The 13,494-nt window shown below is 42.1% G+C and overlaps 1 protein-coding gene across 1 annotated transcript in view; it reads left to right on the top strand.

The window, feature by feature from the left end:
• VIT (vitrin) overlaps positions 1 to 13,494 on the top strand; it is a 104,635-nt gene that overhangs the window by 25,183 nt on the left and 65,958 nt on the right. The window contains exon 3 of the mRNA XM_014832936.3: positions 6,154 to 6,219. Coding sequence (XP_014688422.1) covers positions 6,154 to 6,219 — 66 coding nt within the window. The remainder of the gene's footprint in view (positions 1 to 6,153; positions 6,220 to 13,494) is intronic.

Genomic DNA, 13,494 nt, shown 5'->3' with positions numbered 1-13,494 from the left:
TTCCAGGGACCTGGGATCTCATTCTCCTGAGGATGGAGTCACTTCTCACCTCCAGGCCTTCCACCATGCTGTTCCCTTTCCTGGAATGTTCTTCCTCACTCCCACACTCCCACAAACCCTATTGGTCCTCAGCAAGCTTCCCCCCTCCCCCCGTTTATCAGGCCATCTTCCTATGTGTTTCCTTACGTCCTGTATTGATTCTTATCATAGCTGCACGGCATTCACCTCATCATTAGTCTGGCTCCCCCAAAACTGTAAACTCATGAGGGCAGGAGCCATGTCTTGTCCATCGTTGCATTTCGAGTGCTCAGCACATCTCATAGGTGCTCAAGAAATATTGCCAAGTAAGTTATTCTCCTTAGAGATGCTGGATTTTTAAAGTATCAGAGTCCAATTCTGCACCCACTTCTGACATGTAGGGTTTTTTCCACCCCAAGCTATTCCCCGACACAAGCTGGATGTCCCACAATTCAGCTCAATTCTGACACTATCTACCTGGACATAGCCTCAGGTTCCACAGGTTAAGGGCTCAGTCCCACAAGACTGCCCTCCCCTAGTTCAGATGCCGACCGAAAATTCAGATTGTCACCTGTGCTTCTGACCTACTGGCTGTAAATCAGAGGTCCCCACGATCCCCTCTTTGGGTTTGATTAATTTGCTACAGTGGCTTACAGAAAGAACTGAGGAAGCCAGTTTACTCACTAGATTACCAGAATATTACGAAGAATATTAAAGGATATGAGTCAACATCCAGATGAACAGATACATAGGGTGAGGTCCCAAACAAAGGAGCTTCTGTCCCTGTGGAGTTTGGGGACCAGCATGGTGGTACACCAACATGGAAACTCTCTGGACCCCATACTTCTGGGTTTTTACGCAGGCTCCATTACATAGGCATGATTGATTAAATCATTGGCTTTTGGTGATTGATTCAACCTCCAGCCCCTCTCCTATCCCGGGAAATCAGGGGGTGGGACTGAAAGTTCCAAAACTCTGTTTGTGGTTTGTTCCCCTGGCAACCAGCTGCCTCATTTTTAGAGGGTTCCCAAAAGTCACCTCATTAACATAAACTCAGTTGTGACTTAGAGGAGCTTGTTATGGATAACGAGACACCCATTTCACCTTTATGGCTCTTTAGTGATTTCAGGAACTGAGGACTAGAAACCAGATAGTATAACAAAAGATGCTCCCATTGGTCTTATAGCTCAGGAAATTCCAAAGGTTTTGGTAGCTGTGAGCCAGGAACTGTAGCCAAAAGACCAAAATACATATTTATTATAAATCACAATATCATACAGAGCCATCCAATGACCCCCCAAAAGCCCTCTAGATTAATGTCAATTAAGTGTTTGATTAACGTCTATCAGAGCCAGCATGTGTGTTTTAGACATGTTTAAATGCTTGCTATGGCAGACTTTTTTGCTGCCCATTGTCAGTGGACCCCCCCAACTGCACTTACGGGGAGCAAGTGGCATAAAGAAGCTAAGGCAGCACCCAGCAGACTTGCAGTCTGGGCCCAACTTCAGCCCCCAAAGGACCACAGTTTTAGCCAAGGTGTTAACCTTGACCTTGGTTTCTTTTCCATAAAATAAATGTATGCCCTCCAAAGTTCCTCTCAACTTTAATATTCTATAATTTGAAGCATAATTTTATGATTTATGTGACTGTAGAAAATAAGTTGTCCTGTCTTTGCTATGAAGCTCTGATTTTCTTGATGCTAAATGTTTCATTGAGTGCATAATCCCAAATTAAAGCACGTGGGAAATCTGAACAGCTTTAAGATGATCTGTTTATAAGTCATCTTTCAGGAAGGCATTGTAGACATGTTAAAGAGAACCAAGGTGGACAGTATTTAAAGCTTTAAAAACAGATTTTAATCAGGAACTACTACAATAGGAGAAAGGAGACCTCCATACAGAACTGGGCTCAATTCTGAATACAACAGGGAGAGCGGAGATTTCTATCCAAGGAGCAGGCTGCAGGGGTCAGAGGATGGAAATTACTAAGAGGAGACACCAAGGGTAGGGGGGTTCTTGCTAAATCGAACTGACAGGATCCTTGCTAAAGGCAGACCATGGTGGGCAGATACCAAGGATGGAGGATTCTCTCTAAACATTATTCTTGCTAAAGCTGGGCGATGCAGGCCCACCAAGAACGGACCCTGACACCCAAGGTCAAAGCCTAGTTGTGAAGAGGGCTTAGAGGAGCCTGACTAAAGTTTGGTCAAGGAGAGAGTCCTTGACAACATGGCCTGCGGTAGTATCTTGAGGGGCTGTGAAAGGATCTAACAAGAAGTTTGTGGGCTAGAATGAGTCACTTCTATAAAAGTTCTGGGCACATAGGAAGCATTCAGTAAGTGCTTACTGATTGGATCTTCAATTAGATGTTCTGGCACTTCATGTCTTCTTGAAAGTAGATGGATTTGATTATAATTCATCACTGAGAGGAAAACTGGAACACAAGCACAATGGAACACAAGCCAACGATTTTAGAAAGCACTTTTCATTATTAAAAGTCTATATGATTTCAACATGACCAAATTAAAAAACAACTATGTTGTCTTTTTCTAATTAGAAAAGAAACATATTCTATGTAAAATATGCAGTATATATAAGGAATATACTACAAAGTGAGAAAATACAGAAAATATAGGATAGGAATTATAATTCCACCATTATTAACATTTTGGTATGTTTGTTCCAGTTATTTCTCTCTGCAGATATTCAAATGTTGTCAGAATGATTCTTAAGGTTAGAGCCGAGCACTGCCCGGGTTACTTAATATTCTTCTACACGTCATTTGTAATAAATGTTTAGGATTCTCCTATTGTTGGGACATTTCCAACACTTCATTATTTCCAGATTGTCATTAGAAATGCTGCTGTAATGAACGCTATTTATATAAATCTTTGTCTATATCTCTGGTCATAACTTGGGATATATTCCTAGGGGTGCATTTTCCAGGATAAAGCCAAATGGCTTTCCAGAATGACTCCACCTGCTTGGACCTTCCCAACAGTGTCCTGGAACGCCCTGATCCCAAATCCAGGCCAGGATTAAGGATAACCTTGTGTTCAATATTTACTGACACGATATGGGGAAATATCCCATCGTTTTGCTTTAGCTTGCATTCTTTATCCTCAATGAGATTTACATTGTTTCAAGCTACTTTATTTGTATTTTCTCTATCTATAAATTATCTGGATGATAATTTATTTAAATTGAATTTTAAAACAATTACACTTCAGCTATCTTAGCTGTACTGATCACCACACTAAAGAAGAGAGAAATAGGGGGAAATCTTTTATTTGAAAAAGTAATTACAATATATAATTTGTTTTGAAATTTTAAGCACTGATCTCGAAAGATGAGAACTATTCGTGTTATTCAAAACTAAAACATTGAATGTTTAAAAATTGAGAAGCATTACTGCAGAGTTGGTAAATCATGGCTGCCTCAGAATTTAGGATTCTAGACTTAATTCAAGCCTTCTAGACACTTAATGGTGTCGGTAGCCAGATAACTAACTACTTCCGCAGAAGGGACTGGCTTGCAGACCTGTGTTCTTCTTATACTTTGAAGTGAGCATCAGCCAGCCAGCTTGGTGCTCTGCCCAGCTTCCTAAGAAAAGGAACACAAGACTGATTTTTCTCTCACCCAGTTAACGGCAATTCACCGTTTCCAAAGTAGGAAGAGAGGTCTTGCTGATGAGGAATGAAGACTTGCTCCAGGGCACAAGCACATTTCCAAGCCTAATTGACCAGCCCTCCCTCAAGGAGTGGTTTCTGGGGAACTTTAATTAATAAGCAGCTAAGCTGAGGGGAGGGCTTCTGTGCGCCATTGAAAATAATGACTTTATTAACTACTACCGTAAAACTGAGTCCAGCTATGCATGTTTTCAGCCTGAAGTGTCTTGGGCGAGCAAATGCGGTGATGGGGTGGTCCTACTGAAATATTTATAGTTCTAATGATACTGAGACTTATAAACCACTTGCCACAGGCACACAGGCCCAGAAGGACAGCATTTGGGGTTCTACAAGAATTGATACCCAAATTTATTGCTGTTTCACTAACTCAACTTAATTTGCATATTTTTTCTAGATATTTATTTAGTACTTGTTTTAAAACATATTCTAGGATTCTAGTTATTTATTTTTGTATAAAATGAAGATGTGGTCTTTGCAGAATCAAATGACACAGAGACTACTATAAAAATTAGACCTCCAGGACACTCACACCCACCCAAACCCCAGAAGTAAATAACACCTAAAAATGTCTGCCTTCATGCTACTTGGCCCGACTTTTGGTTCTCACTCAGTTCTCTTTCACGTTTCTGTTCTCGCGGGACATGGTATGTCAACTGTCCAGGCCTCAACTAACGCTAGTGGTCAAAACTGGGGACGATTTGCCAGCTGCATCGCTGGCACACATAGCTAGATAATCAAAAGATAAATGAAAAGTTTTCTTAACAGACACTTGGTGACGTCGCCACTTTTTCCTTCAAAGGTAGTTGCCAATTTGAGAATTCCTAAGAACATTTATGCCTAAATTGAGCATCCTTGTTCTGTTAAAAAAAAGCAAAAAACAAATGCATAAACTAGGAAGTAAAATGCCTATTTTGATTACTCTGTTGCCTCAAGTTCACCTCCAAATCCCAACCCCATCCAGAAAGTGGGTTTCTCAAAAAAGTAGTTAAAATAGAGGTAAAGTAAAGCAGTACCATCTTTGGGTGGGTGAGGGGGAAGGAGGCCTGGAGAGGGATGAAGGAAGAAGAAGAGAGAATGGACCAGCCCTTTGAAAGGAAAACCATCGCTCTTCCGCCTACAGGTAGAATTGCTAGAGGAACAGAGAAGTGAGCATTTTCAGACATTGCTAATAAAAAAAAATTGCTATGAGAAATTTTCACAGCATATATCAAAATTTTAAATGGGCACACCTCTCAGACAAGAGACCCTATTTTCCTATTTGGAAATTTGTTTTAAGAAAGTAATGGGTAGGTGCAAAGATGAAGCTTTTTATATGAAATTGGGAATTGGCTAAATTATGGCATATCCATACACAGCAATACTTTGTAGGCAGTTGAGTTATTGTGAGAGGAATACTTAATGACAAGAAAAAATGTTTGTGTATATCCTTGAGTAGAAATAAGTTATAAAACATTGTAAACAGTATGAGCATGGTCAAATGTTTGATTAAAAGTACCCATATGAATACGTATATACACATAGAAAAAGACTGAAATATTATATTTTTGTGTTCATCCTTCTTTTCTGTGCTGTTTTTTGTGTTTTTCACATTTTTCTACAAGGAAAATGTATTATTTTGGTAATAAGAAAAAAATCGGTCAGCGTTATTTTTTAAAAACACACGGCTCAAACCGGTAATGTGACTTTAAATGATAAAGGATGAAGAGTCCCCCTTCTTCTCTTATTGCTATACTCCCTGAAGGAGAGTGGGATCCGGATGCTATTTGAGGTTCTGCTCCTGTTTCTGAGGAGCTTGACGACCTGCAGTTGGTCTTTGTGGGGCACAGACCTGGCGCTGCTGAAGTGGACACCAGGGGACACTCAGGTCACACCACACATCTTGTGACAAGTCTTTCTCTTCTCTGCAGTCCCCTTTCTCCTTGTCTTCCTTTCCCAGACAGCCCTCTTCTGAGGCTTTTTACATATCCGCTCCATTCAGCCCTCCCTCTGTCTCACACACACGCACACACACGTGCACGCAGTTCTCTGGCCATTTGGAAATGGGCCATTTGGAAACAGTGTGGAACAGAGGAAAGAGCACAAGAAGGGGTTGGGTGCTCATCCTACCCTTATCATTTGTTCCTGGGAGCAAGCAAATCAGTGGACTTCTCCAGGCCCACATTCCCTCCTTTGGAAAATGGAGATGGTAGGGTTGGTGTGGTGAAATTTAAAGATGGTGAAACAAAGCACAGGTACCCAAGAGGTATTTTTGAAAGGCACTTTCCGCAGAAGCCAAGAAAAGGACACAAACTATACATCTTATTTCCCCAACCTTAATTTCAGGGAAAATTAGTTTCACCAACGAGAATCCTTTAAAGTGTGATTGAGGTAAATATAAGAGTTCAAAGAGAGACAGTGTTTAGGTGAAATAATATTGACTATTTTTTTTTTGTATTTTCTTCATGTAGTTTTGCTGGTGACTGGAATACATTCAAATAAAGAAACGACAAAGAAGGTTAAAAGGCCTAAGTTCAGTAAGTAAAATTACAATTCCTCACTGATATAAGACTTGTGTCTCTAGTCTGAAAGACTGCTACACATGTAGATAATTTGGGTAATTTTCTTGTTTTTGTTTTTTGTGTCTTATCTCAATTACTTGGCACTCAGACTAATTAGCAATGATTCTTATTTATCACCTACCTCATTCCAAAAAGCATTTGAGATAGGAATCCTGATTTTAGGGTGAAAGATAAGTAGTTCCACTACAGTAGAGAAGTTCAAGATGCACGTACAAAGACCAGATGACACGATGTCTCTATGGCTAAGCTGGAGCAGAGATTTTCCTGCCATTGAAATGCTGTCTCAATTCTCCATGCTGGGAAATTCAGTCCGGCTAATGCAAATATCTAGCAAACTTGCCCACTTTCCAGCGAGCACTGGGGTCAGAGGGCAAATCTCACAGAAAAGCCCATGAGGTTTCACACCAGATCAATGGAAAGAGGAAAAATAAATCTCATTTTTGGATGGTATATCAGTTAAGATTAGATGACAGAAAATCCAAAATAACAGTTGTATAAATAAGACTGAAGTTTTTTTCTTCTTCCTATAAACATAGTCAGTCTGGGCTTTTATAGAAGCTTCATGATCTTCAGGGACCCAGACTCCTCCTGTTTTGTCATTCTGCTTTTCTCAACATGGTTCCAACTCGTCCAAAATGGCTGTCCCAGCTCCAGCCATCATGTCCACATTCCAGTCAGTAGGAAAGGATGAAGAGGGGCATATATATGCTCCCCTTAAAGATAAGTCCAGAAAATCAAATATAGTACTTCAACTTAAATACTGTTGGCCAGCATTAAGGGAGACTGGGAAATATCTTGATTTCAAGCATCCACATGCCTAGCTAAAAGTAAGCGGTTCTATTACTAGGAAAGAAGGGAGAATGGGGAGGGAAATAACTAGCAGAACAGGACATAGATGGAAAATCTCACACTCAGATTTTGCGAGCACATTCAGAGATCTGTATCTAAATTTGCAGACTTGATGGAGGCTTGAGCTAAGGTATATTTATAAAGGACCATAAAAGGCAGGCTTTAGACACAGTCAATGTTCTGTGTTCTCCACAACTGAAACTTCTCTATAAGCATTAACTTTAGGTGCCTTGAAATCAGCAATATTAATCGTTTGAAATAAAAGAAAGAGATTTGCTTCACACACCATTCTTTGTTTCTTCTGCTTCTTTAAATCTTCCATGTGGGATTTCCTGTTGAAATGAGACCAAAAGGGCAGCCATCCACAGCCTCCTAGGCTGAAATACTAAAAAGGCATCAGTTGTTTACTTATTCCTGTCAGGACCAAGAGCCCGGAGAGCCAGCCCAGGGGCAGATGTGTGTTCAAAACAATGATTGGGTTAATATGGAGACAAATACACACCCAAGTACGAATTCCTGTGGGCTGTTTCCTGTGTCTTCATTAACTCATACACAAAAATCATGAAAGGTTCCGTGATTACCATGACAACAGTTTTCAGTGACTATGAAAGTCTGTGCTAAATGACCCAAGGGCAAACCTCTTTGAGAGATCTCAGATGGATTGAATTTCTGATCTGCTAAATTCTAACCTTATTCTCAAAATCTCCCTAGAGAAGCAGCACATTTGAATCAATAAGTGCATGAGGACTTTTCTCTAATTAGAAACTCTGGCACAATCATTAAATAAGGGGGAAAAAGATACAATGAATGTAATGGGATATTCCCCAAGCACGGCCATATCTGATTCTTTACCTCAGGAGTATTTCCAAATTATAGTCTACAGCTTGAGCCAAAGCCATTTTCATTTTTTCTGTTCAACGTTGTCAATCTGCCACTGGGGTAGGTGACTGATGGCAAGGGAGGCACATCATTCATTCATTTGATGAGTATTTATTGGGTACTAGCCAAGCACCAAGTACTGTGTTAGACACCCAGATACGACAGCGATTAAGACTCAGTCTTGGCACTCAAAGCTCAAAATCTAGGGAGGAAGAAAGACAAGTCACCAGGCAATTATGATGTCAGTGCTAGGATTCGGGAGCTAAAGGTACTCTGAGAGTATGCAGTAGAAGCTGTGTATCTGGCAGGAATCCCTGGAGGAAGTGACATACCTTCACTGACATCTGAAGGCCAAATAGGGATTGGCCAGGTAAAGATTAGGAGAAAAGAGTGTGATAGCATGCCCGAGGCCTGAAGAGTAGAAAAAGCTAAAAAGTAGTTCAATGACTGAAATACAGAGTGGAAAGTGAATGTCGGGGGTAAGCAGGCATCAGAATGTGAAGAGCTCTGTTACCGGGTCCAGGAATCTCGACTTCATCACGAGGGCAATGAGGAGTGTCTCGGTGCAGGGTATTTTGGTTGCAATGAGCAGAAGTCCAAAGCTAATTTGCTAAAGCACAAAAGGGGATTTGGGGAGGCCATGAGGGAGCTTGCAGAACCCAAGGCAGGGAAGGCACCTGGAACTCGCCTGGACTGCAGCCCTGATGGAAAGGTCTCAAGAATTGGTGCCTCTGCTTCTCTCGGCATGTCTTCCTCACTGTCTCCCTCTCTCTCTATGCAGACCATCTCTCTCTGTCCTGATCCCAAATATAGGGGACAGAGAATCTAATTGTATCAGCCTAGGCTGGCAGAGTGGTTCTCAGAGAAGAGTCAAGTGGTTAGGGTTGCACTGAAGAAATCAAACAATCCTGCCAACAGAAAACCCCTTTGTACCAACATATGGAGAGAGAAGAGAACGAACACATTTTATTAATGAGTAAGCATCACAGAGTTCCATGCATGTACAGGAAGGAGGAAAGTGTCTCCCAAGTCTGGAAAGAATTTCACACAGATTTATACAGAAAAGTGGAAAGCAGAACAAGGACAACTTCTCTTATTTCCTTGACAGATAAATGCACCCATCTTGTGATTGTCTCTTGTATACCTGGAGACCTCTGAGCTCCTTCTAGAGGTATTTACAGATCCATGGATCAGAAGACTAGAAACCTCACATTGTAAAATTGAAAGGTCAGCCTAATATGGGCCTATTATACTAAGGTCAAGGAGGCAGTGTAAGAGGAGAAGGTGGGAAGGCAGTGGCCTCCGTCCTCTTTGCCAAACAAAGAGAACTTGATCATTTTACTCTTACAGTTGACACCTCAGAATATATCTTACAGAGAGCTACTGAAGGATTTGAAGCAGAAAAGTGAAATCATAAAAGCAGAGCTTTAAACCAATCACTTTGGCTTCAGTGTGAGGATGGACCAGGTCAGTGGTTCTCAAAGTACCTTCCTGGACCAGCACCATCAGCATCACCAGGACCTTCTGTGCCACCCACCCCAGACCACCTCATCAGAAACTCTAGGGGTGGGGCCCGTGATCTGTGTTTTAACAAGATCTCCAGGTGATTCTGATGCCTGGTAAAATCTGAGAACTGGTGGACTACAGAGAGAACCAGGATCAGGGCTGCTTACAGACATGAACGTGAGCTCATGGTTCTCTTCAGTGCCCTCTGACCTCTCTTCTAGCCAGCCCTCAATTTTCACCAGTGTTTATTCAAGACTAAAAGTCTTCACCGCCCAGAGGACTGAAGGTAAAATAACAAAAAGTAGGTAATTTGAGAGTTTTAGTCGGTGGACACTTTACTGACCCCTGTTGCACATACGGCACTGCTCTTGACTCTTGGGGATCTAGTGCCCGAGACATGGTGCACAAGTTGGCAGCGCTGGATTTGAAACTCAGGTCCGTGGGAGGTTGAGCCCCAAATTCTTTCCCAATGCCTCCTCCCAAGCAAGCCAGGACTAAGGAATGAAGTCTCTGTTCCCTGGAGGCAGATAAGGGTGTTGGATGATCAAGGGCTTATAGGAAATCAAGTAGAAGAGATATGGGGAAAATAGGAAAAGGAGAAACCAGCATGAGTGCCATCCTTTGGCCTGGCCTGAGACCATACGCCACACCAGTGCATCTATTCTGTCTGTGCATAGGGTTACTGTTGCTTTAGGTAACTGTCGCTTTCTCTCCTCCCTACTGTCTCTTCTTTTTTATTTCCATTTCTTCTCATCTCCTTTTCCTTCTGTCCATTTCTTTGGTCTGCTCATGGCCCCAGTGGGCCTCACGGACATTGCTTGACTCCACTGGGGCCCTTTGGGCCAAGAAGGTAGTACATGTTGAAAATAATCCAGCATAGAGGTTTTACAAAAGGTAAAGCGAAGATGAAAAGAGAAATGGGACAATTTCTTACAGCTCTACTCCCCCGACCTATACATGACCATTCATTCCAAGCTAATATTGTGCTTTCACGTACACAATTGTATTGGGTACGGTTTAACTTCACCACACTTGGCTTATCACATCACCTTATTTTCTAAATCAAATCAGTCTAACTCCAAACTTCCAATCACCAGGGGCTGAGAAATTCAAATTCCATCATCACAGAGGCTTCCTCTCTCCCTGCTCCAGCCCCCAGAAGCCTTGCACAATCTAGAACGTTAGGGGAGGTCCCCTGCACTGCTCAGTGTCCAAGCCCAAGCCATGTTATCTCTGAAAGTTGGGCGGTTCCATTGTTTCCTGAACGACAGGATCTTGTGAAGGTCGGAAAGCCCCATACCTAAGCATGGGGTGGCAGGGGTACCACACCAGGTAGTTCTCCGAGGTGATGCTCCTCCAAAGCAGCTGCTAGGGAATAGGGGTATTTCCCTTACTAGGACCTACCTCCCACTCCCGCCGTCCCAGGCTTGGAAGATCATTTCCTCTCCGTCACTCATTGGGCTGACAAAGCCCAATCCCTTAAAACAAGGGAGATTTGGAGAGAGCAATTCCCAGTGCCTCAAGGGAGAGCTGTCTTCACGGGACCCTGCCCTCCCTCCTGTAATCTTGAACTACAGAGGTAGGAGAACGTGACAGCCTAGGTACCTGCTTAGAATAATAACAGGGAAAAAATACAATAAGAAGAAACATAAATTAATATCTTAACAAATTAACCTGCTGCATAGTCTGTGATAAAGTTTACCTTCCTGTCTAAAATGAGAGTTTTATCAAGTTTATTTTTAGGGGTGATTTTTTCAAGGCTCTCATTTTCCTAATGTGCTTTGGAACCATAGGTCTGACCTTACCCAGAGGCGTCTAAGGGGTAGAGTTAGTCAGCAAAACCTCTCAACAGGTTGAGTTTCTAACAAATGACCAAAAATGTGGCTGCATTTTTCTTGGTTGTTGAAGGCCACAAAGGATTGAAGGCTTTAGGTGTATTCATAACACTCTGTTCCTGAGGCAGTCATGATACTTTATGAATTTTAAGGATTGACTTCATTTATCTGTAGATCACACATTCAAAAACAGGCCTATTCTTCAACTCAGGAGCTTTTCAGCCCGTACTGTAATAAACCCATCCTATATTTCCACATAAAGTATGTCCACCAACAATCTAGAACAATCCCTGCCTGGTAGAGCGTCTGTGATAGAGAGAGAAAAGCTTTTAAGTTGTAAAATCTCCTCAATAGCTCTTCTTCATGTAAGAAAACCCCAGAAGAGCCCCAGAAACAATGGTCTTAGTGTAAGAGGGGTTCAGGTGAGATAGCATCACAGAAGTGAGAGCCACGATGATTAACTCCATGAGACACATTACTGGCCGTCCATCCCGCAAAGTCTCTGGCTTCAGTGAGCATCCAATCTTGTGTAAGATAAAATAAATGCATGCAAAGGAAAGCCTTCCTGGACCCAGCTCCCACTGCCACTACACAAAACTAGTTTAGATTTCTCCTGTGTGGGCTACACTTCCTCTACAATAGTCTTACCACGCATTGTCTTAAGAGCTTTTTATACAGTCTGTCTCTAACTAGAACAAAAGCACCATGAAGATGTCATGAGTGCTTATTTGGTATTCGTTGGATGAATGGACAGACAAACGGACAACAACAACAGAAAGCCACTATAAAATAAAGCAAAATATGGTAAAGTGCTACAGAAGAATAACAAGGATTTGTACTAGTTTCATGGAGGAGCATTTGAGGTAGGACATGAAAAATAAGTAGAATTTTACAGGCAGAGGTGGGTGGGAGGCCTTTCTAAGTGGACCAAGCCCAGATAGCTCAGGGAGCAAGTGGAAAATGAGGTCAGGAAACAATGAGTGGTGTGGTTGGGGTTAAGTGTCTGGGCATCATGGGAGATGCAGCTGGAAGGTGGGTTAGGACCAGGCAATGCCAGTCTGAGAAGCTTTGTTCGTCACCGTTTTTTAGAGGGTGGGGACCCCTGAGAGTTTTCTGAGCAGTAAATCTGCATGCCGAAGACAACAATCAGCAAGATAACCAAAAGCAAGGTATTCCCCACAGGCAGTGAAGCTACATTCTGAAGTGTTTCCATTACATTGGAGTCTGTTGAAATAGTCTTAAATTGGGGTGAAATGTACAACCTTTAATTCACACAGTTCTCTCCAATAAGTTAACCTCAATACCTTGTAAGGCATGGAAAGATTTTTGCAATCAACCTTGAAAGGGTGGAAGATTCCCAGAGATACTGCCTCAGGCATGAAGAGGTCATTGTGCTGGGACTTGGTTATTTCACGTGCTGGACACTGATGAAGAGAAATAGAGCTCTGTGATTGTAGGATTTTGTATAACAGGCACATGGCTTCTTGAGTAGATTCACATTTTGTTAGCTGCAGCAACTTGTAAGTAATCCCCAGTGTTTGCTCGCTTCTTAGAAACGTGGTGGCAACACTAGTGTGTTCTCTACACCGATTGGTGTGTGTGTGCCCTCTCAGACCATGAAAACAGAAGAGGATTAACTTCTAACCCTCCTTCTGACACGTGGGTGAGAAGGGAGGCAGACTCTCTCTGTATTGCAGATTTTTAGTTGAGTAAAGTCTACCATGGCAATCCTCAGAAATTAAAGGAAAACAATGCAGGGAAAATTATACTTCAAGAGTTGCCTTTCTTGTATTTGGGATAAATGCACAAACGCATACACACAACAAACAACACAAACACACTCATACACCCAACCTATTTGCAAGACAAATCCTGCATTCGCCTGCTGGTGATTGTCAGCGACCTTCAAGTTCAGAAAGCCCTGGAGGATTACAGTAGGGAAGCATCAATTTAACTCCTTCTCTTCAGTTATTGAAGAGACAACCAGGCAGAGCTGGCAAAGCTTTAGATATAGAGCCAGAGGGCCTGAGTTCCAGTTCTGACTGTGCCACTTCATTGGTATCTGAGCCTGAACAAGTCAACCTGCCTCTCTGGAAAACGAGGACAATATGCCTCTCAGGGTTTTGTAGGGATCAAGCGAAAGAATGTGTATTAGAGTGCT

Source organism: Equus asinus, chromosome 6, assembly GCF_041296235.1.
Source record: "Equus asinus isolate D_3611 breed Donkey chromosome 6, EquAss-T2T_v2, whole genome shotgun sequence".
In the NCBI taxonomy this organism is placed as follows: domain Eukaryota; kingdom Metazoa; phylum Chordata; class Mammalia; order Perissodactyla; family Equidae; genus Equus; species Equus asinus.
This window is presented reverse-complemented; position numbering and strand designations above follow the sequence as displayed.